At 35.5% G+C, this 25778-nt stretch overlaps 1 protein-coding gene across 3 annotated transcripts in view; it reads left to right on the top strand.

Moving 5' to 3' along the window:
- The window catches only part of ATG5 (autophagy related 5), a gene marked incomplete at both ends in the record, with an annotated part of 99411 nt that overhangs the window by 40565 nt on the left and 33068 nt on the right, over positions 1 to 25778 (top strand). For 2 of the 3 annotated variants that reach the window (XM_080700204.1, XM_080700206.1), the window contains one exon: positions 13590 to 13684. In XM_080700204.1, coding sequence (XP_080556330.1) covers positions 13590 to 13684 — 95 coding nt within the window. The remainder of the gene's footprint in view (positions 1 to 13589; positions 13685 to 25778) is intronic. The other variant, XM_080700205.1, reaches the window with a different exon arrangement.

The raw sequence follows: 25778 nt of genomic DNA, 5'->3' as shown, positions 1-25778 counted from the left end.
TCTATTGCTCAACTCGAGTTTCTCCTCCTTTATCTGTATCTGGCGTCACGCGTGTGTCACAATTTTCTCATCCACATATGAGAGAAAACATATGACCAGTTACTTTTTATGGCTGGTTAATTTTATTTAGTATAATATTCTCCATCCATTTTCCTGCATGTGAATTTTTTTTTTTTTTTTTTTTTTTTTTTTTTGGTAGGTAGAACCCAGGGGCTTTTTGCCTCTGGGCTATACTCCCAGACCTATTTTATATTTTATTTGGAAACAGGGTCTCACTAAGTTACTGAGAGCCTCACTAAGTAGCTGAGGCTGGCCTCGAACCTGTGCAATCCTCCTGTCTCAGCCTCCCAAGCACGGGGACTACAAGCCTGAGCTGCCACGCCTGGCTCATAATTTTGTCCTTTATGGGGCTTAGAAGAATTCCATTGTGTGTATATCCCATAATTTAATTATCCACTCATCTGTTGATGGATGACTTAGGCTGGTTCCATAATTTGGCTATTGTGAATTGTAATGCTATAAACATGGGTATGCATGTATCACTATAATATTATGATTTAAATTCCTTTGGAAAAATATTCACAAGAGGTAATAATAATTTAATGGAAGAAGTAAATAATTTAAATGGGCAGAAAAATGTTCTTGAAATCTATTCTGAATATGGAGAGTCTGCCAAGAAGCACTCAAGGACTTATTAGGTATTCTAAAAATCATTGTAACATTTAAAAGTTATCTAAAAGCCAGACATGGTAGCACACACCTGTAATTCCAATACCTGGGAGGCTGAGACAGGATAAAAGAAAGCTTCAGCAAGTAGTAAGACTCATCAACCTAGCAAGATCCTATTTCAAAATAGAACTAAAATAAAGGTTGTGATATAACTTGGAGGTAGAATGCCTCTGGGTTCGATGTCCAGCGCGCACAACACACACATTTAAGACCAAATGTCTGGCTTTTAGTCTAACTCTGTCTTCAGTTTCTTCATCCATAAAACAAGAGAATATTTGCTTCTAGGTATCTGCAGAGGATTATGTGAAAGTACTTGAAAGGATGTAAAGCTCTCTATGAAAAGAATTACTATTATCACCATTATTAGTATTGTTATTATTGGTGCTAGGGGTGAACTCAGGGTTTTCACATGCTAAAACACATGCTCTTAATGCGGTGCTACACCTTAGTCCCTAAATACAAAGATTTGTCAGGCATGTTTTCCCACACTTACAATCCCAGTACTTGGGAGGTTGAAACAGGTAGATCGCAGGTTTGCGGCTGGCCTCAGCTACTTAGTGAGGCCCTCCACAACTTAATGAGACCCTGTTTCAAAATAAAAAAAAAATAGGGCTAGGGGTATAGATTATGGCCCATTTTCACAAACCCCTGGGTTTGATCTCTATCACTGCCAAATAAATAAATAAATAAATAATCAAAGATTACTTAGAAGGTACTTTGAGACCTAAGACAGGTTTGGCATACTACAGACATGTGACCAACACCTGTTTCAAAGATTTTTTTATAAAAAGTAAAGCTATCCTAGAACACAATAGGCATTTGTTTATGTGTTGTAGGTAGCTGCATTTATGCTGTAATTGGAGAACTAAATAGCTGTGAGAGGTTATAGGGCTCCCAAGCTTAACATATTATCTGGCCCTTTAAGGAAATGTTTGTTAAGCAATAGTAGTGTGAGTAAAACTACAGTAAATTCTTATCATTGACCTAAAAATGAATAAAAATGTCACATGGTTGGGATAACTAAATTTAAGACATAGTCTGTCAACTGACTTTGTTGCTACTTATTAGGCATAATATATCTCTTTTTTCCTTAGATCATATTCTCAAGTAGGTGATGGCTATCTTTATTAATTTAATGTGTGTGTGTGTGTGTGTGTGTGTGTGTGTGTGTGTGTGTGTGTGTGTGTGTGTTGCTGGGGATTGAGTCCAGAGGCATTATACCTCCTAGCTACACTGCAGCCTGATTTTTCATTCTTTATTTTCAAACAAAGTCTCACTAAGTTGCAGAGTGCCTCGCTAAGTAGCTGAGGCTAGCTCCGACCCCAGATCATCCTGTCTCAGCCTCCAAGTACTAGGATTACAAGGGTGCGCCACCAAACCTGGCTTATTAAGTTAAATTTTTATTAAGTTCATTTTGAAGTGGAGTTTGGTTATGTCCACTTAATTGTGATAGATGATAATATACTTGGTTTTTTATTGTTTTTGACTGTGAGTGGCTATGTTGCTTCATTGTGATGCTTTGTGATTGAACTTACATAACTCATGGGTACTGAAGTCCTTTATACTTTATTTTCTGTACTTTGAAAAGTAAGATACATTAGCTGGGTAAATGTTGCTTGTACAACATATATTTAAGGTAAAATGCTGAAATTTGGGTGGTATTCATGCTGTTCTTTCTGTCTGGAATGCTCTTTCTCCCTTTTTGTCTCTAACTTCTGTTCATGTTTTACTGCTCAGTCTTTTGTCACTTTCTCTGTGAAGCCTTTTCTTTGTTTAGTTAATTGATAATTATTGAATACCTAACATGTGCCTGACACTATTCCAGGAACTGGTGACAATCCAGCACTAATGGAATAAGCATGGCCCATTTTCACAAAGCTGACAGAAAAGTGGAGGCAGAATTGGCTATGCTTTCATGCGATCATGGCGCTTTATCCATTTTATGTCTTTCTTCCCTTGTATTTTATTATTGTCTGGTATGGTTACATGGTGTAGATATTCTGGTATCATATTTCTCCTTGGAGTACCAGGAATTTTTTTTTATCACCAGCATTTAGTGGGCATGTTTTTTTTTTTATCCCTATTTAGTGTGGTTGTAGAAAGAGTATTGACTAAGTGATTCCATTATATTATTCTTAATGCCACGAGGAAATGTTACATTAGCAGCTTTTCCTACGTAGTTTAATATTAGTGTAAAATAAAGAAGTGTCTTGTTTGTATTTATATGTAGAAATGGAGTTCGTTTAAGAATTTCTTTTCCTCCAAAAGAAGTTTCTATTTGTGAAGGCAAATAGATTTCATCTTTTACTTAGGATAATTGTAAACTTGTTGGAATTGAAACAAAGCAGGTGGTAAATTTATTTCATTCAGAACTGCACCTGTAAAACATAATGACTTAACAAATTTAAACAATTTTTGAATACTTTCAAATGCTAATTTTAATTCCAAACTCTCTGTGAAGGAGAAATAAGAAAGGCTTATGAAACCAAGGAAACTAATGTAATGCATAATATTTCTTTTGGTATTTTTATAAGTTTTCATTTTAGAATTAAAAATATAACAATAAGCTGGCCGTGGTGGCGCACGCTTGTAATCCCTGCACTTGGGAGGCGGAGACAGGAGGATCGCACAGGTTTGAAGACAGCCGCGCTGCCTTAAGAGACCTTGTTTGAAAAATAAATATGTATATATCTGTGTGTGTGTGTGTGTGTGTGTGTGTGTGTGTGTGTGTGTATTGTATAGGTATATATGTATATATATGTAAAAAATAGGTCGGGGAGTGTAGCCCGGAGATAGAAGGGTTTCCAGGAACCACAGAATCACCAAAAAAATTATTTAACCTCTCCATGAAATAGTTAATGATCAATAAAAAGGAAAAGAAAGAATATTTATGAGGTAGTTGTCACAGCACAACTGTTGTTCTTATAAGGTAGAGATTTGAGTAAGTCACTAAAAAGTATTTTTGTGATAATATACCATAATATATGACTTTGTTTCAGTCCTTTTTTTTTTTCTGAGTTTATATTCTTAAAAAAGAATGATGTTCAATTTCATAGACTTGCGAAATAAATGCAAGTTTTTTTTGTTTGTTTGTTTATTGTTTTGTTTTTGGTGGTGCTGGGGTTCCTGGAAGCCCTTCTACCTCCTAGCTAAACTCCCAGACCTATTCTATACTTTTTTATTTTTGGAAACAGGGATCAGCGCTATCCTCCTGTCTCCGCCTCCCAAGCACGGGGATTACAAGCATGTGCCACCACGCCGGGCATAAATGCAAATTTTGACAGATAAATATGTTGTTTCTTTTAAACTCATACTGTTGTTAAAATGTGGCTAATCTTTTCAGTATTTCTTTTTCTTTTTCTTTTTTGGCGGTGGTACTTGAGATTGAATCCAAGTATCATCTTGCATGCACTAGGCAAGCACTTTACCACTGAGCTATATTCCTACCATTTTTTATTTTGTTATTTTTAGATAAGATCTTGCTGAGTGTTGTAGGCTGGCCTAGAACTTGTGATCTTCCTGCCTTAGTCTCCAGGTAGCCAGAGGGCCAACACACAAAATTAGCTTTTTAGAGAAGTTAGTTGGTAGCATATCATTTTAGTTTAAAGCTGATTTCTAAGAAGAAACAGTTGTTACAACGATAGGATACAGTTGTTACATCTATAACAATTTGTATATTTTGAAAATGCATTTGTTTGGTTATCAATGTGAATGATATATACAGTGATTTCAGATCTTTGGAGACTTGTATAATAGACAGTTGTAATTGGGCCCCTTTGTTTTTTATTAGTGGTAAATAATAAAGTGTTGGAACTATATCTCTAGGTCTGAGTTGGAGCACATTGTTGTGTGACCATAGCCAATCTCTTTTCTAAGTTGGAGTGCCCTTGTAAATGTAAAGGTATAGTTGCTCACAGGACTAAAATTCAAAGCCTGTAAAGTAGTAATCATATATTCTCAGTTCTGGTGGTAGATCTGTTTTAGTTGATTTAAGAAGGACTTCCTTGATGAGTAATTATTGTTGATTTCGCTCCCTCTTATTAAGCAGGACTTAGGTCACAGATAATAGATAATTCTCCAGAAATAACTGTAGTATCATAGAAAGATTGCCAAAAACAGATGAGAGTTTTTAAACTTAATGAAGCTATTACCTATTTGTGTATCTTGAAACGTCCATTTCTACAGTTTTGTTATAGTGTTAGGTACTGTTTTAGGTCTAGATGACATAGAAGAAGATTCCCAAGTAGAACTGTCAAGAGGCATAAGTACTCTTCTTGAACCTTTTGTCTCATGAAGAGTAGAGAAGAAAGCCTGGTATAGTGCATACTTGGGAGGCTGAGACAGGAGAATTTGCAGGTTTGAAGCCAGCCTCAACTCAGCAACTTAGGCCCCTTGCAACTTAGTAAGACCCTGTTTCAAAATAAAATAAGGATGAAGGTGTTTCTCAGAGGTAGAATGCCCCTGGGTTCAATCCCCAGTATCTTCACCCCCCCCACACACACACCAAAAAAAAAAAAAAAAAAAAAGCAGAGAAAATGGTATAATGAATCTCTATACCAAAGCAGTAATCAATATATGGCCAGTCTTAATTATATCTATTCTCATCTCTCTTCTGCTCCTTTGCCATATATATTGCTCACAGAATTACACATTTCACAGATGTTTTTTAATGATGTTTAATAAGTCTTGTATAACATTCAGTTATATCACCTTTGAACATCAGTGTGTGAGCTCTTGAGGGGATATTCTATATCCTAAACATAATAGTGAGGTCACAGTCATAGAAATATGTACATAGGTCTTGTGCTTAAAGCCCCATATCTCTATATATCTCTGAGCTCTGGGAACATTGCACTTTGGCTGTGTGTTTTGCCTTTTTCTCTGAGAAAACCATTGTGTTGTTAAAAAATGGATGCTAAAAAAATATATGACACTGTCTTCCTCAGTAGTGTTCTCTACCTTTTCATTTCTTCATTGCCAGACATAATTGTTAAATTTGTTTTGTTTTCCTTATCTCCTCGTCACATGCTCATTATTGGCATGAATATTCAGTACATAACAGGTATGTTTTTAGAAACTGAATGAAGACCAGCATATGTTAGATGTAGTGACCAGGGAAGAAAGGGTGCCTTTAGAGTTTGGAGAGATTAGAAGGAGCCAGATTTTGTAGGGCTTTGGAGGCCAAGGAAAGGAATTTGGATTTTCATTGTACTGGGAAATCTTGGGAGGATTTTAAGCAGGGAGTGATGAGATGCAGAGTATGGTGTAAAAACACCCTGACTGCTGAATGTCGAGTGAAATAGAAAGAGATGAATGGAAATAGAAAGGCTCTCGTATACCTCTAATCCAGGTACAAGAATATGGTGAAGAGCTGGGTGCAGTGTCACACACCTTAACCCCTGTACTTGGGAGGCTGAGACAGGAGGTTTGTAGGTTTGAGGTCATCCTTAGCAACTTAAGAGAGACCCTGTTTAAAAATAAACTCCCCTACCTGTGATGATGATGACAATGATGATGGTGATGGTGGTGGCAGGGTTGGTAGTGATAGGAAGAAAAGTATGATGAGGCCTGGCCTGATGGTACACACTTGTAATCCTAGCTACAGGGGAGGTTGAATTGGGAGATCAGAAGCTTGAGGCCAGCTTGGGCAACTTAAAACGAAATCCTGTCTCAAAAATAAAAAAGGGCTGGGGATGTAGCTCAGTTGTAAAGTGCTTGCCTAGGTTGTGCCATGCTATGGGTTTAAGGTCTAGTTTCACAAAACAAAAACAGCAACAGCAAAAAGAATATGGTGCTATGTAGGGTGGTGATGTTTGATATGGAGAGAAGTCAATATTTGGTGTTTATTTTGAAGGTAGAATTGGTAGAACTATTAGGTTGCATGTAGAGGTTGGGATGAAATAATTATTCCTTGGTTCAGAGTTGAGTCACTACTTATATAATGGTGCTGTGTACATTGAGATATGAAATGTTAGGTAGAGAATAGATATGAGATAGAAAACAGCTCTTGAGACTGTCTTTGAGGCTATACTTTTGAGATGTCTAGAAGACATCTACATGGACATGGCCTAAATTAAATGTTGCTAGAGTTACGTGTGTATCAATAAATGGAAAAGGTTTACTAGACCGTAATCTAATGCTAGTGCTTTTAATTTCATACTGTTTATTTTCATGTTGAGTGCCATCCTTTTGATTTCATCTTGGATATGACAGACTTTGTGCCCCAGTGACAGAGGGCAATGAAATATGGAACAATCCTGTTTATTATAGGTGTTTGGCAGTTTTGTTTCCATTAACCATTGGGAGATATCTTTTTTTTCTACGTAAAGCTGAATTGAGTAGTTTTTTTGTCTGTATTACTTTTGGTTTGCAGGTTGGTAAATTCAGTCTGAAGTATGTGTGTGGCATTCAGGAACCTGCAACTTTGTGAGTTAGTTGCTTAAAGCAATTTGTAATCAGCTTGAGCATTCAATTAAGTTTTACCTTGGAACAAATAGGTATTTTACTATATATGTTTTAAATCAACTTCTCTATGTCTTCCTTTCCATAATCAAAAATAATGGTGGGGATTTTAAAACTATGCATTTGAGTTTTAATATATAGCCATAAACATTATTTGCTTGGCTATTGGGGAAAGATTGCTCTTGAAATTACATGATTTAAATGAATATATACATTTTTTTTTTTTTTAGTGGTACTGGGGTTCCTGGAAGCCCTTCTACCTCCGGGCTACACTCCCAGACCTATATTATATTTTTGAAACAGGGTCTCTAACACCAACGCGGCTGGCTTCGAACCTGCGCGATCCTCCTGTCTCTGCCTCCCAAGCGCGGGGATTACAAGTGTGTGCCACCACGCCCGGCTGAATATATACATTTTGTAATGTTTTGGATCATATACTTTTATAGTGCTTTGGGTAGTTAACAGTGAATATCATGAATGATAAAAACTTGGTGAAAAAATCAAGTTATTTCATGACACACTTATCTAGACAGGTTTGTTGGAAAGAGTCCACTGATAACAGTGAAGGGACATCTATCCCAGAGTTCATTGATGATAGTGAATATATTCTGCATATGAGGTTCTGTTGACCTATGTATAAATCTCTATGGGCAAGTTGATACTTTAGTCTATATTCTTATTAGTAGTTGAGAAAATTTTTAGGGAACATTCAGTTTTACAGGAGGAAGGCCTAAATTTGTAATATCTTTTTTTCATTTCTAGTACTAGAAGTTGAAACCATTGCTTTGCACATTCTAGGGTAAGCACTCTACCATAGCTACATTTCTAGCCCTGTTTTTATTTTTTTATTTTGAGACAGGGTCTTGCTAAGTTGTCCAAGATGGCAACTCCTATTGCCTGACTAGTTCAACTTTTTTTTTTTGCTTTTAAAGCAGTTCAAGATTCTTTAAAAGAGAACAAAAACCCTGGATGTATTTACTTTCCTAGTCCTTTCTTGTTTAGTCCATTAGCTTCTCATGGTCTTTCTTTAGAACAGTGTTTCTCAAAGTATAAACCATGGGCCAGTAGCATCAGCATTAATTGGGAACTGACTAGAAATGTGGCCTAGCCACATTATTTTACCATGTAAATTTCTTGTAAATATAAATATTTGTTTTGAATGATAAATATTTTATTTTTGCTGAGGTGACTGTTAACTGACAAATATATCAGTAGTATACTGTTAACAATGCTGAATACCTTTCCGAAGTAAGACATCTTCTATATATTTTTCTTTTCTTCTTTTCATTTTCCCCCAGACATAACATACTTTTAAACAAAGGTTTAAAACAAAGGTTTAGAAATCACTTATTTTGAGAATTTCATGACTTCAGGCTCCTATTTCCAGCCCTGTGACATTCTCTGTACTCCTCTCTGCCTTTGTAGACCAGTCCTGATTAGTGGCTGAAGCAGTAAGGAATTCTGGCTGTCAGAATTCTGTTTATTAAAGATGTTTCCTCAACCAAGAAAAAGCAGTGCTAGTTTCTAGTTACTCATCGAGTGCCTATTCTTTTACTGTTTTAGAAACTGTAGACGACTCAGAAATTCTGAAAATTACATATCAGTATTATAAAACCATTTATGCCAGTATTTTAATTAGTATTAAAAGATTGCAATATTTTGAAACACTAGAATACTAGAAAAGATAAGCATCCAATTTAAAAGGCGTGTAAAATAAGCTAGTTTGTTAATCTAAAATGCAGCATGTTGAGTCAAATCCTGATCATTATCTCCAAAGTGGCTTTCTGTTTAGGATGTATTTCTTACCACAGCATCCGGTTAATTTTCAGAGTACGCTTAAGATTTTGGAACTCTACGTTTATCTTATTTCTATCTTTCCCATTATTAGAAGAATATCAGAGTATCCCAAATAGTTCTCAGTGGAGCTATTTTCCATAGTTGTAGTTGCAGAATCATTATCACTGTATCATATTCAAAATGTCAGGATTGTATGGGCTTTCTTAAGTTAGCATCTTGTTTTTTTGTTAGTATCCTTAGATTTTTGTCTATGACATATTTACCTACATTTAGTGTTCATGCTATGTTTTGTTTTGGATAGTACTAGGGATTGAACCCAGGGGTACCCTGCTGCTGAGCTTACCCCCAGCCCTATTTTCTTTTTAAGTATAAAATTTAATGCCCATATTTCTATAAACTGTCTTCTCAGTTTATTTTCAGAAACAAGGGACTATGTCAACAATTTTTATGATAAATGTTTTATTGCTCTTTTGATTCACTGAAATCACAAATTCCCCTGAATACAGTCCTACTGCCAAGATGTGTTTATTTACAGGATTAAGGATTAGCTTCCTTTAGGCTTGGCACCCCTCAAATTTGATGGCAGACTCGATGCAGAGGCCAGCCCACTGCTGTTGCATACTGCTATGTTCATGATGAGTATTCAGGGCCCCTGAAGACTTTTCAAAGCCACTTTGCTTTAGTGAGGAGCTCTGCGTCAGACGTATCTGTTACTTTAACCTTGTGCCATAGAGCCAGAGTCCTTTCTGGCTGGTGAGTATGTGGATGTGTGGGTGTATTTCTGTTGAGCAGCATTCAGGGACTGATGGATATATTGCAGGAAGGAGATTGTTCCTTGCCCTGATTCACCCTCACTTGCCCTGTTAGACCTGATTCTCCTAATATGACTTACTCAGAAGTCAAGTTTGAAGAAACACATCAATTAAGTGGTAGCCCCTACTACTTAAATGCTTTTGCAGACTACCAGTAATTACTATTTTTCCCCCTTCTATTTTGCCTTACAAAGATATTTAACATACTACATATGAAGAAATTAAATTCAGACAGGCCTGTATTTGGATATGCTTTCTGATAATCTAATTTGAAAGCCTCTGGTTAAAACACTGTATTACACAGCAACTTGTAGCACTGATTTGAGTAATACTGGTAGTAGAGGCAAAAGCTTATGAAGAGTGGGCTCCATTCAGTAGTGATTTTCAGCCGTATGTTTTTCTTTTCAAAGAACAGTTTTGAGTCTTCCTTTTGTATCCTGTCATGATGGCATTTATTTGGTGTTCCATACCTGTTGTCTTTGACATTGTAGATGTTAAGGACCTGGCAGTGGATAGTATGTAATGTGGGGTCATCTCACCCCTGTCCTATTTATTGCTTGAGGGTCCTAAGCAGCTGAATTGAGCTTTTGTGGCAGTCCCTGAAGTCCTGCTACATGTCCTCCACGTCTCCTGTAGGGAGATTTTAGGCCCATTACTTCTGGCATGCAAATGTTGAAAATTACTTTGCCATGAGTTCTTTCTTCCCATAAAGCTTAAGTTGAAGAATGGGCAGTTTCTTTAAAGTTGCTGCATTTTTCCTCATGCTGTTGTTCCATGGAAAGAACAGAGAATACAAATCCAACAGCATATTTTTGTCTTATTTACATAGAGAAATCTGGAGTTCTTCATTTTTAAAAATTTGGTGTGGAAGATCCAGTCCAAAGCCTGACACGTGTTAGGCAAACACACTACCGCTGAGCTACATCCCAGCCTGAATATTTTTCCTGCATTAAAATTTTTTATTTTTTATTTTTTTTACAAAATGAATGTGAAAGTTTAATTCAGCAGAGTAAATAAAAGTTGGTAGCCACCAGGATTTTTGAAGAGTGTGTGTTTGCACACACATGCACCCTTTTTATTGTGAAACAGGCACCACTAGGTTAATGTGTGCTGATCTTCATCCTGTGAATCAGGAGACTCAGATTCTGGTCTTGGTTCTTAATTAAACATGTAATAACTTGGGCCTCATCATCTGTAAAATGTTACTTGAATTTCTTGTCCTACATTTTCTAGTATATTATAAATAATCTCTAGTTTGAAGATGTCAGGAAGACTAAAAGCCTACCATAGTTTTACAGGACAGGAGAAAAAAAGAAACAACAAAATAGTGTTTTTAAAAATATATAGTTATGAAGTCATAAGCAGTATCAATAGGTTTCTAGTAGATTGGATTTAAACAAGTCTACTACTAATCAAGTCTACTACACACTAAAAAGTGTGTGTTCTAACAGTAAGCTGAACTGAAATTCTGGAGCTATATGCCCATCTTATACAGAATTGATTGTGATAACTTCTGAGTATAAAAATATTTTGTATCGGGTGTGATGGTGAACGATTTTAATCCCAGTACTTAGGAGGCTGAGACAGGAGGATCACAAGTTCAAAGCCAACCCCATCAATTTAGCAAGGCTCTCAGAATCCTAGTGAGACTCTGTTTCCAAATAAGAAATAAAATTGGGCTGGGAGTGTAGCTTGGCGGCAGAATGCCTCTGGGTTCAATCCCCAGTACCAAAAAAAAAAAAAAAAAAAAAAAGGAAAAAAAGAAAAGAAAAGAAAGTCATTGTAACATAAGATTTTGGATAATCTAAAAAGGAGTTGCTTAAAAAGTAATATATAGAATCAGAAAATGTTTCTAATCACATATTAGATGAAGGGCATGTATCTAGAATATATCAAGAACTCTTACAACGCAATAGTAAAAAAGAACTCAATTTAAAGTGGAGTAAAGGATTAGATAGACATTTCTCCACAGAAGATGTGCAAATGGCCAATAAAGCACACAGTGAGATACTTAGCATCATTAGTCATTAGAGAAATGCAAATCAAAACCAGAGTGAGATACTACTTCATACATACTAGGATGACTATAATCAAAAAGATAAAAACCTAGAAAAGCAGCTTCATGGTTGGAGATAAATCAGAACCCTCATGCATTGCTGGTACAAATGTAAAGTGGTCCAGTCATTTTGGAAAACAGGTTGGCAGTTCCTTGAAACATAGCATATAGCAGCTAAACAGAATTGCCATATGACCCAGTAATTCCACTCTAAGGTACCCCCAAAGAATTGAAAACTCATGTCTATACAAAAATTTGCACGTTAATATTCTTATTCTTATTTTATTCTTTTACTTATTTATTTTGGCGGTACTGGGGGTGGAACCCAGGTGCTTTTCCACCTCCGGGCTATACTCCCAGACCTTTTTTTAAAATACTTTTTATGTAGAAACAGAGTCTCACAAAATTGCTGAGAGCTTCACTAATAAGTAACTGAGGCTGGCTTCAAACCTGTGCAATCCTCCTGTCTCAGCCTCCCAAGCGCTGGGATTACAAGCATGCATCACCACGCCCAGCTAATATTCTTAATAATACTTTTTTTTGTGGTACTGTGAATGGAACCCAGGGCCGTTCTACCTCCAAGCTCTATCCCCAGCCCTATTTTTTTATTCTTTATTTTTAAACAGGGTCTCACTGAGTTGCAAAGGGCTTCACTAATTAGCCAAGGCTGCCCTCGAACCATGATCCTCCTGTCTCAACCTTCCAAATGCTGGGATTACAAGCATGTGCCACCATGCCCGGCTCTTTAGTAACACTCTCTAATTGTCAGAAAATGGGAAAAATTTACTTGTTTATTAGGTAATCTTTTAACTCCATATGACAATGCTTATTTGGTCATAATAACAAATGAAGTTCTGATTCTGCCAGTAAGGGGGAAAATCAGATGTAAAGGACCTATGTTGTGTGATTCTATTTATAAAAAGTATTCTGAACTCTGAATTTAATACACACATACACACACACACACACAAACACACACACACGTGTGTGTGTGTGTGTGTGTGTGTGTATGTGTGTGTGTGGTACTGGGGTGGAACCCAGGGGCAGGTTCAAAGCCAGCCTCTGAGCTACACTCCCAGCCCTATTTTTAATTTTTTTATTTTTTATTTTGAAACAGGACCTCACTGAGTTGCAAAGGGCCTCACTAAGTAGCTAAGGCTGTTGTGGAACTGTGATCCTCCTGTCTCAGCCTCCCAAATGCTGGGATTACAACCATGCACTACCATGCCTGGCTGAATATATTTTTTAAAAACACTGAATTGTATAATTGTATACTTTAAAGGATGAATTTTATGGTATGTAAATTATATCATAAAGTTTTAATTGGACCTGAAAATAAAAGATTGTTCAATCTGGGCATAAGCTATAGCCAACAGTTCACAAATGCAAGTTCTACATCTCTTTAAAATCTTGTCTATATTTTGGTGATTAATGATTTCAGTGTTCAGTGTTTTGAGTCAAGGTAACTCTCCCTACCTGGTGTTATTTGCCTTAACACAATCAAGGTCTGTTTAGGGTTTGTTTTTCTTATAAGAAAAAGTGTCTGTTTGAATAGAAAGTTAAACAGTTCTGTAGAAATATTAATTTTATATCTTTATATTTAGTTATAAAGAGATAAAACTAAGAAATTATACCATTTCAAAACTTCTATGAGGATGTTTAAGATTTTCATATTTTCATATAAGGTATTTCATTAGAATGTACATTTTTAATAACATAATTTATCATTTCAGATAGATTTGACCAATTTTGGGCCATCAATCGGAAACTCATGGAATATCCTGCAGAAGAAAATGGATTTCGTTATATCCCTTTTAGAATATATCAGGTAGGAAGTAACACTTTCAAAAATAGTCATTTAAAGACTTCAGATATTTACTTGGAGCACTTTAGTCCAAACACTTATGTTTACATAGTAACTGAACAGTAGTGGGATTTTTTAAAACTGTCTTTTGGTGGCAATCAAATCAGAAATTGTAATGAGATGTTTTTTCATAAATAGTAGCTACTCATTCATATTCTATTGATATAGTTTATTTATAACCCTAAAGTCAATACTTGAAGCATGTTAGCAGTCTTTCACAGATGTGCAGAGCAGTAAAAAATTTGATTTGCCTGATGTACATGTTCCCAGCTAAAGGTGATCAAAGAAAACACTCTGCCTTCTTGTTTCACTTCTCATACTGTAAATAAGTGTTCTTTTCATGGTCTTATTTTTAAATTTTATTTTTTTAAATTTTTATTGTTGCATTATATTGATACATCATATTGGGGTAAAAAAACTTGTGTGTACAGACATGTACACATCACTGATTTAACCCCTACCCAGTTCCCACCCCATTCCCTCCTCGTCCCTCCCTCCCTTGCTCGGCTTAGTGGTTGACTTCAATATGTTTAAGTACATTGTGTGTTTTAGAGATTTTCCTCTTCCCCCCTCCTTTCTCCTCCTTTAGGTTGCCTTGTTTGTTTCTCTATAGGATTTCCTTTTTCATCTAGAGTTCCTCCTATGACCCATTTCTCCCTAACTCTCACATATTAGGGAAAGCATCTGATTTCTTATTTTTTGTGACTGACTAATCTCACTTAGCATAATGTCATCCAGTTCCATCCATTTCCCTGAAAATGATGTAATTGAGGTTTTTTTTTTTATGGCTGAGTGAAATCCCATTGTGTACATATCCCACAGTTTTGTAATCCATTCATCTGTTGATGGACATCTTGGCTAGTTCCATAGTTTGGCTATGGTGAATTGTGCAGCTCATCATCTTATTTTGTGCAGTGCTTTTACATTGTGCTTTTTTTTTTTTTTTTTTTTTTTTTGCTGATGAGTTTTGCAAAATGGACTCCACCCATAATACAGTTGGGGTTTTTTTTGTTTTTTTTTTGTTTTTGGTGGTACTGGGGGTGGAGCTAAGGGCTTTTCTACCTCTGGGCTATACTCCCAAACCCTATTTTATATTTTATTTGGGAACAGGGTCTCACTAAGTTGCTGAGAGCCTCACTAAGTAGCTGAGGCTGGCTTTGAACCTGCACGATCCTCCTTTCTCAGCCTCCCAAGCACGGGGATTACAAGTGTGCGCCACCACGCTCGGCCATAATACATTTTTAAAAAATAAACACATGAAACAAGATTATGTATTGATCTGGGAAGGATCTTGGAAATGTAACTATTTCCTGTAGAATGTTTCAGTATTTGCTAATTCAGTGTTTGAAGTAACTTTATAGACTAACTATTGCAAGTAAGGAGAATTCGCCGCATCTGTGTTAAATGGTTAGTTTTAAGTGTTGTATGACAAAGTAGACAGTAGGCTTGCAGCACAGGTAAAGGAGGTAACAAAATAAACCTCCATGATTCTGTACTTAAAATAAAATTCAATATGCTTGGCATATAATATTAAAATACAACAAATACTAAATACTCACTGAAGCACTGGAGATATAATTCAGTAGTATAGTGCTTGCCCAGTGTGTTTGAAGCCCTGATTTCATTCCCCCCAAAACACACACAGAATGAGAGTGAATATGAATGAATGCAAGAATTAGTTATATTAAATAAGCTATATTAAATAATTACTAAGTAGTCATTAAATAATAATTATATCAAATAAAAGTTTCTAGAATGCAATGCACTCTAGACGACAAGTTCCTATTATAAAAATCATTTAAGAACAGGAATTGAAAACATAATTTCATGTGCATAGAGTCTAATCTAGTAGGATGTTACATAACTTCAAAGAGAAAGACTAATTCTCTAATTGAAAATAAGCAAACAAAAATCTCAATATACTGTAAGAACTAAGTATTCAGTTTAATGTACAGGTATAATTTCCAGGTGTTTAACATTTTTATGAAGGCAGGGTTGTTCTGTTTATTCTCTGGGTCCAGCATCTAGAAAAAGTGCCTAGCATGTGAATTTTTGTTAAATGGATACATCATTTATCATTTATTAATTTTTTTTCTTTTAGTGTGAGCTCTGTAGTAACATACCAATAAGGCATTCCCATAGCCAGTTAAAGTGTCTTACTTGTGGAATTTAGTTGAATGAAATAAGCCACAGATCTTGAAGACATTTCCAAAAGAAACTTGAAGACATTTCCAAAAGAAGAGTTTCAAACTGTTTTGAGATTTATTCTGACAGTAATAATCCCTAATATCAGAATAATAGTACAAGGAGGAGAAGTATTCCTTTGGTATACTTTGTTCTAATAAAAGATTTGTCAGTACATGTCTCTTACCGTGGTGCCATGATACAGACATATGTGGAGCACAGGGATGAGGAGGGAAGGACTATGGGTATGTGTGGCAAAAATGTTTTAGCTGGGCGTGGTGGTGCTCACTTGTAATCATAGTACTTGGGAGGCTGAGACAAGAGGATCCATATTCGTGGCCAGCCTCAGCTACTTAGTAAGGCCCTCTGTTTCAAAATAAAGAATAAAAAATAATAAAAAAAAATTGGATTGGGGTTGTAGCCCATAGGTAGAATGTCCCTGGATTCTATTTCCAGCACCACACACACAAAAAAGAATGTTTTAATTAAATTCTATAATTTGAAAGGGGGAAGGTAGAAAATTCTCAAAAATGCTTGACAGAACCTGGCTGCCAGATGGGAATTCTTTTAAGGTAGAAGCTTCCTGTCTGATCTTTCCTGTGTGAAGGCAGATGGGCAGTTTCTCCTTAAACAGAAAGAGACAAAAGGGCCTGAGTTCTCAGTTGAGCTATTTAACCTTTGTTTTGTATTTATACTCTTTCCAATTTGATTTGTATTTGAATTTGAATAAAATTTTAGAAGCATTGTATGTAAGAAAATATCAAACTTAGGAGCGCTACTTTTTGCTAATTTGTCATTTTCTGACTTTCCCCATTTTCCTATTTTGTATTTTTAAATCTTCATTAATGCCCTGACAAAAGAAAGATAGGTCCTTATTTATATTTTTCCTGATTATAAGATCCAAAGGTAACATCATATTTTTCTTGGTAACTTCTGATTAGTTTATGTATTTGTGATGTTATGTTAAGCTTGGCTTTTATTTATGCAGCATTTTATTGGCAACTTTTATTTAATATAACTAAATATAAGTAATTGTAGTCTGTGAGATCTTAGTAAGATTTTTTTAAACCTGAAAATCCATGTTTATTAATATATAAGTGAAGGGAATCATTTTTACTAAAATACTTATTTTACTCTGCAGAATCCTAATAGAATTCCTGTACAGCCAGGAGGGAGCAAGGGACCCTGAGCATGCTTGAGCGAGGCCCACTTTATCATGTTGAAGCCTCAAAACTATCTTAGGAGGTAGGAATTATTATCTGATTTTTAAAAATGAGGAAACTGAAGGTCTTTTATGTCAGTTGCTCAGTATCATACAATCAAAATTAAAGAAGTAGAATTCAGATGTAGTTCTGATTTATGACTGACGTATTATATTTTTTGTTTTGTTTTAGCAGTCCTGGGGCCAGTTATTTATTTGTTTGTTTGTTTGTTTGTTTACTTAGTGGCACTGGGAAACTGAACCCAGGAGCATCTTATCTCTGAGCTACACCCTCAGGCCTATTTTATTTTTTACTCAGAAACAGGGTTGCACTAAGTTGTTAACACTGGATTTGAACCCACAATCTGCCCTTTACAGAATTTTATTTAGTTTTGGAAGACAGGAGTATTATGCTTAAGAAAGCCTTGTTTCCCATGATCTTGAGGTAGGAAAAAAGGCATGAGAAGAGCTTTGTAGGCAAAGGAACTTGATGAAGTTGAGGACATCCTCTTTGTCTTGAACACCAAGAATTGGGGAGAATCAGGGTACAAAGATAAGGGCTAGACCATATTAAGTTTTCTGCTATGAAGAATTGGACATTTTTAGAGATTTTTTAATAATCTGAATATCCATCCATATTTATTCAACAAGGTCATTTAGTCACTTTGTTCTACGTGTTGTTTTTAAGGCTATAAATACATTTAGAGAACAAACTTACAATGTTACTTTTCATTTTAAGCAAAATCACAAAACTGATGAATAGTGCTTGTTTCCTAATGAAGTTCAGATGGTTCTTTGAAAGAAATTTTTTGTCAGTTACATAATAGTAAAATGAAATAGACTATGAATATAGTTTTGTGTTCTTTCATACTCACCAGAACTCTTCTATTTTCCAGTTTGAAACCATTCATGTATGTTGTTAAATAAAAATCCATTGGTATGTTAATTTGATTGGGAGGTTTACTAGTCATTTATCCTTAAGCAAATCGATTTACCTTCTTTTGTAATGTGCTAAAAATATATAAGAATCTGGATATTTAGAGATGTTAGAAGAGAAAGAATACATTTTTTTTTTTTTTATTTGGTGGTGGTACTGGGGTTCCTGGAAGCCCTTCTACCCTGGGCTACACTCCCAGACCTATTTTTATACTTTTTTAAAATTTGGAAACGGTCTTTTAAGCCAGCGTGGCTGGCTTTGAACCTGTGCGATCCTCCTGTCTCTGCCTCCCAAGCGCAGGGATTACAAGCGTATGCCACCACGCCCAGCAAGAAAGAATACATTTTAAAAAATGAAAATGAAGATGTGTTAGGGATTAACTTGAAGAAGGACCCAAATTTTAGGCTCTGTTTTCCTTCTTTAGAAGGAAAAACTGATTTATAAATATTAAAATGCAAGGACAGTAAAAATCTGTGGCAAATTATGGCAGTTGTATTTAGGATTCCTCCTCCAGTGTTAGAGCAGTGTTGGTAAGAAATTCCTTTTTTTTTTTTTCATGATTTTTCAATTTTAGTTTATCTTGAAATAACATCTAGCAGAAAAGCCAGGGACCAAGAGAAGATAATACATTTTGACTATGCAAAGATATATAATACCTTTAGCAGAAAGGAATGTAAATATTCTGTTTTACAGATCATATGTTGCCTGATTTTTTTTAAAAAATGAAATACTTTTCCATAAGAAAATTTATTTTACTTATTTATTTATTTATTTATTTATTTATTTATTTATTTATTTATACTTTGTAGTACTCAGGGTTAAACCTAGAACCTTATACATGCTAGGCAAGTACTCTACCACTGAGTTACGTTCCTAGCTCTCTTCATTTTGAGACAGGGTCTTGAAAAGTTGTCCAGGCTGGATTTGAACTTACAGTCTTCCTGCCTAAGCCTTCCAAATAGTTGGATAATATATGACTTTTTTTATTTTTGAGGCATGGCTATGTCATCATCAATAGACATGGGCTATAGCCACCACTTATTAAGTTACACATATCATGATGCGCTTGTGTATCTTTGGAGAAATGTCCATTCAGGTCCTTTGTCATTTTTGTGAGGTTTTGATTTTTTTTGTGGTTTTTCTTTTGCAAAATCACTGAGTTATAAAAACTAAATTTATTCTTTGAATGGCTGAAGCATTCACTATGTGGATGTACTATAAAGTGGTCAGTGTTATTATTGATGAATTTTATTTCTAGTTCTCACTATAAAATAGTGCTATAATAAGTGGCATTATATATGTTTTGTTTTATATATGGAATCGATACATTAAAGAGTGGGTTTCTGGGCCAATCATATTGTTGTTGTTGTTGAATTCTAGACTGGATTTTCAATTAGGGAATAATTCATTTTCTACTATTGCTCTAAAATTATAAAGCAAAGCAATATGAGATGTAAAATACTTTTTAAAATCATCTTACATTTTTATGGTTCTGTAAAGTACTTTTACTCCACTTTATCTGATCTGCAGAACAATCCTATGGAATAGACAAGGCAACTGTTTTTTTTTTAAAGGTGATAGTTATCATACAAAAGACAAAAGCTAATGGAAAAGGGACCAGAGTGCAGATCTGTTTCAAAATAGGTTATAAAGAATATACATATTTTAAAGGAATATCTTCTTTGCAAGAAGATGGATATGTTTACTGAAGCTTTAGCAGTAACATGAGATTTCTGTTTTATGACAGAAGTTGGTTCAGTTAATAAAATTTCATTGAGCATTGTGCTTTGAATCTTGAAGGATTGATGATATGGACCTCAGCATTCTTTTATATTCAATTTAGTTTTGGTTTTATTTAAACTTACCCTTTCATGGAATATAGATTGATGTTAACTTATAAATTATTCTTTGAAATTAATTAATTTTAAAAATCAATATGATTTAGAAAAGCAGAACAGCGAGAATAGTTTTTCTCAGTGGTTGTGAAGTGGATAAAGATATATTTGTAATTTTAGAATTCTTAAAACTTAACAGTTCAAGAATTGGTATATATATATATATATATGGCAACTAATAAATATTTATATGTGTGCTTAAGTGTGTATGCATGTGCATGTATGAACATATTTGTAATTTTATTTATTGATTTTTTATTTTTTTGGTTGTGGTACTGGGGGTGGAACCTAGAGGCTTTCTACCTCCAGGCTATACTCCCAGACCTATTTTCTATTTTACATACACACACACACACACACACACACACACACACACACACATACACATATATATTTTTTTTATTTATTTATTTTTGTGGTACTGGGGTTCCTGGAAACCCTTCTACCTCCGGGCTACACTCTCAGACTTATATTTTTTAAATTTGGAAAGAGGGTCTCTAAAGCCAGTAGGGCTGGCATTGAACAAGCGCGATCCTCCTGTCTCCGCCCCCCAAGCGCAGGGATTACAAGCGTGCGCCACCACGCCCGGCTTTTGTTTATATTTCATTTGGAGACAGGGTCTCACTAAGTTGCTGAGAGCCTCACAAAGTAGCTAAGGCTGGCTTCGCACTTGTGCAGTCCTGTCTCAGCCTTCCAAGCGTGGAGATTACAAGTGTGTGCCACCACGCCCGGCTCATATTTGTAATTTTAGAATTCTTAAAACTAACAGCTCAAGAATTGGTACACTTAGATATATGTATCTGACAGCTAATAAATATTTATATGTGTACTTAATTGTGTATGTATGTGCATCTATGTACTATAATGGTTACTTGAAGTTAAGCTAGTGATAATAATTAGTAAAATAGACACTGCTCCATTGGACTTAATAAATTGAGCAAACTATACATACTAAGAGTAAAACAACTTCCATACATACCCACAAAAAAATTACCACCGTGTGTTTTAAGTATTTTATTCCAGGGCTTTATGTTTACTCACTTGAAGGAAAAAGACATACTCTCTGAACCTAGAAAAATACCTTTTGCAGCTACACATTAAATTTAAGATTACAGTGCATAATACTGAAAATGCTATCAAGTAACTTATGTTCTCACACTTTATTAGGTGTATAAAATGATCTAAATTTTGAGGCAAGAGTTTGTCAGTTTCTTACAAATTTGCAATTCCAACATCCCCACCCAAATGAAAATATATGCTTAGGCAACAACACTTCTGCATAATGTTTATAATAGAATTATTAATAGTATTTCATCATAAGCTCAAATGTTTATTAACATGCAAATGTAAAAATGAAATAAGTTGTATTATATTTATGTAACAATTCTATTGAGTAAAAAATAATGTAAAGGCCGGGCGTGGTGGCGCTCGCTTGTAATCTCTGCGCTTGGGAGGCGGAGACAGGAGGATTGCGCAGGTTCGAAGCCAGCCGTGCTGGCTTAAGAGACCCTGTTTCCAAATAAAAAAGTATAAAAAATATGTCTGGGAGTGTAGCCTGGAGGGGTAGAAGGGCTTTCAGGAACCCCAGTACCACCCCCCCAAAAAAAAAAGCAAAAATATATATGCTATGATTCTATTTTTATGAAATTCTAGAATTGACAAGACTAATCTGTAGTAATGAAGAGTCATTTTTGGGCCTAAATGTGGGCCAGATAGAGTGGTTGGAGTAGAGATTGACCAGCAAAGGGGTCAGAAAGGAACTTTGGGAGTTGCAGAAATGTCCTCCTATACCTTGTTAGAATGCTGATCTTCAACTGTAAAACCTCAGTTCTAGCTGAGTGTGGCCTGTAATCCCAGTATTTAGGAGGCTGAGGCAAGAGGATAGCAGGTTCAAGGACAACGTTAGCAATGTAGTGAGGCTCTCAGAATCCTAGGGAAACCATGTTTCAAAAATAAATACATACACTAGGCAGGGTGGCACACACTTGTGATCCCAGTATTTGGGAGGCTGAGACAGGAGGATCACTGTTCAAGGACAGCCTCAGTTACTTAGTGAGACTCATTGCAACTCAGTGAGACCCTATTTCAAAATACAGAATAAAAAATAGGGCTGGGGATGTTACTTGGAGGTAGCATGCCCCTGGGGTTCAATTCCCAGTACTGCAAAAAAAGTAAACATTTAAAAAAAAAAAAAGTAAATAAGGCCAGAGTTGGTGGCGCATGCTTGTAATCCCCGTGCTTGGGAGGCTGAGATAGGAAGATCGCGCAGGTTCAAAGCCAGCCTCAGCTGGCTTAAGAGACCCTGTTTCCAAATAAAATATAAAGTAAGTCTGGGAGTGTAGCCCGGAGGTAGAAGGCTCCTGGGTTCCATCCCCAGTACCACCAAAATAAATAAATAAATAAATATTTTTTTTAAAAAGGGCTAAATAAATAAAAAGGCCTGGGAGTGTAGCTTGTTGGTAGAATATCCCTGAGTTTAATCTCTAGTACCACAAGAATAAACAAACAAAATACTTTGTTCTATTCCATTGATCTTTATGTCTATCTTTATGCCAAATCATACATACTTGATTCTTGTAGCTTTGTAGTTAATTTTGGAACTAAGATATTTGAGTCCTGCATCTTCTTCCTTATTTTTCTTTTGAAAGATTATTTTGATTATCCTGAGTGCCTTGAATTTCAGTTAGAATCTGCTTCTCTCTTTCTGATTAAAGGAAAAATGCAGCTGATATATTGATAGAAATTGTGTTGGCTATGTTGATTAATTTGGGGAACATTATTAAACAAGTAAAAGTTCTTGAACATAGGATATCTTTCCATTAATTTGGGTTTTTAGGTTTTTTTAAAAAAATAATTTTCTTTTAGCTTTCAGTGTACAAGTTTTGTATTTCTATGTACTTTTGACTTTTCACTGCTAGTGTATATAAATAATATTAGTTTTTGTATATTCATCTTGTATCCTGTAACCTTGTTGAACTCAGTAGCTTTAAAACATTGTTTTGCGGATTCTTTATACTTTTCTCTGTAGATCACTTGACTACAAATAGACATTGTTTTGCTTCTTTGTCCCATGTGAGTGCCTTCTTCTTGCCTCATTTCCTAGGTCTGTTGAAATAGAATGGCAGAAGCATACATCCTTGTCATATTCTGAATTTAAGAAAGCTTTTGGTGTTTCATCATTATAATAATAGCTTTTAAGTTTTCCTGGCTGTCTTTGGTCATTTTCTTCTATTCTTAGTTTGTGGTATGTATATGTATTATCATGAAAAGACATAGGAATTTAGCAAATACTTTTTCTTTCTCTATTCAGATGATCCTATGGAATTTTTTCCCTTTGTTTCATTAATATGGCACATTGATTCTTTTTATTTTTTTATTTTTTGAAGAGCCTTGGATTACTGGCATAGGTCCTGTCTAATCATAGTGCATGCTTCCTTTAATGGCGTTGCTGGCATTAATTCCATAGATGATGATGATGTTGTTAATGAGGATATTCATAAGAAATTCTGGATTCTAGTACTCTTGTGTTGAATTTGTCCAGTATTGCTACCAGAATAATAGTAGACTTGGAATTAATTTGAAAGTATTCTTTTAGTTTTTGAAAAAGTTCATAATCAGTCTTTAAATCTTTAATAAACTGTTTGCTAGAAGTCACTAGTGAATTCCTCTGGCCCTGCAAGATTCTTTCTGGGAATTTGGCAAGGGAGGAGGAAGTGCTGGGGTTTGATCCCGGAACTTCTTGGCTAAGCATGTAAGCATGTGCTTTTCCACTGAGCTATACTCGCTAAACTCAAGACTTTCTTTTTTTTCCCCTCCCTTCCTCCTTCCCTCCCTTCCTTCCTTCCTTCCTTCCTTCCTTCCTTCCTTCCTTCCTTCCCTCCTTCCTTTCTTTTGTGGTACTTGGGATTAAGCTCCAGCCCTTTTTTATTCTTTATTTTGAAACAGGGCCTCACTAAGTTTCAGAGGGCCTTCCAAGTTGCTCAGGCTGTCCTCGAACCTATGATCTTCCAAGATTTTCTTTTTTTATACTTACTTTTTAAATTACCAATTCAGTGTATAGGTCTTTCTGGTTTTTTTTCTCTTGATTCATAAATACATCATGTCCTTATTTTAATTTCTGATTTTTGTGCTTTTTTCTGGTCATTCTAATTAATATTTTGTAATTTAGTTGGTATTATTTTCATTTTGTTGCCCCTTCTACATTTTCTTGCCCCCTCCTCATTTTCTTTTATCTATTTCAGTATATTTCCTCTTTGATATTATTTTCTTCTTATTTTGGTGGAAACCTAGTTATTGAATTGATACCTTCTTTTTTGATGTATTTTCCTTTATATATTTCCTATACATACTGGCTTTTGCTTCATTCAGTAAATTTTCATGTGTTGTTTGATTTTTATTCTTCTCAAAGTAGTTTCTCTTTTTTCTTTTGATTTCTACTTTGACTCATTGGTTATTAGGAATATGATATTTTATTTCCATATTACTTGTGATTTTCTTTCTCCTTTTTATTTCTCACTTCATCCCATTAAAGCTAAAGACCATGGTTTTGTGTAATTCAGTACATTTAAATTTACAGAGTCTTGTTTTATGGCATAACATATAAACTCTTCTGGAAAATGTTCTGTGTACACTTTGAAAGAAGAAAGGTATATTCACTTGTTAAATGTCTGATTCTTTCCTTCCTTCCTTCCTTCCTTCCTTCCTTCCTTCCTTCCTTCCTTCCTTTCGTGGTACTGGGGGTGGTACCCAGGGGCTTTCTACCTCGGGGCTATATTCTCAGACCTATTTTATATTTTTATTTGGAAACAAGGTCTCACTAAGTTGCTGAGAGCCTCACTAAGTAGTTGAGGCTGGCTTCGAACCTATGTGATCCTCCTGTCTCAGCCTCCCAAGTGCGGTGATTACAGGTGTGCACCACCACACCTGGCTAAAGGTCTGGTATTTCTAATTGATGTATAGTGTTGAACTTCTATCTAGTTGTTTGTTATTCATTATTGAGAGCAAGGTTTTGAAAATTCTAGTGGTTGTTTAAGACTGTGTATGTTGGGGCATGCTTCCAGTGCACAAGCAATGAACAAGCTTACTTCCTGCCTGCGTAAAGAGATCTCCAACGTTAGACATGGGTGAGAGTTGAGAGTCTTCGTATAGATGTGCTCTGAGTGTAGTTCTCTACATGTATGTAGCTATCTAGATTGCAATGAGCATGTCCAAGATTTCGCTAGCCCCCTTGGATTTCTAGTTTCTTGGGTTTTCCTTTTTAATTATCACCCTCTATCACCTTTAATGATACTTAACCTTCACATGTAGATAAATGGATTTGGTAGAGATTTGGGGAAGAAAACAAAGATTGAATTTTTCTTTAAATTTTAATGTTTTATTCTTATTTTTTATTTGTGTGTGTGTGTGTGTGTGTGTGTGTGTGTGTGTGTGTGTGTTACTTGGGATCGAGCCCAGGGGCATTCTACCTCTGAACTACATCCTAGTTCTTTTTTTTAAAGAAACAAGGTTTCACTAAGTTGAGGCAGGCCTCACCACCTAGGGCTGACAATGACTACAAGCCTGCAATCCTCACATCTCAGCCTCCCAAGTACTAGGATTATAAGTATGTATCACCACATCTGGCTTATTCCAAATTATTTCTAAAATACAAAGTTTTAATTTCTTTCTGTATTGAACCCAGGACTTGCACATGCTAGTCAATTATTTTACCACTGAGCTGCATCCTCAGCCCTTTTATTTTCTGTTGAGACAGGGAATAGCAGGCATTACCATAGCAAGTGGTTAAGTGAAGACCTTTTTATTTTTAGGCAGTTTTAACTTTATATTCTAGCTAGTCGTGTG

This window comes from Muscardinus avellanarius (genome assembly GCF_963383645.1).
Source record: "Muscardinus avellanarius genome assembly, chromosome: 8".
In the NCBI taxonomy this organism is placed as follows: domain Eukaryota; kingdom Metazoa; phylum Chordata; class Mammalia; order Rodentia; family Gliridae; genus Muscardinus; species Muscardinus avellanarius.
Note: the sequence above shows the minus strand (reverse complement) of the source record. Positions and strands in the feature narration are given on the sequence as shown.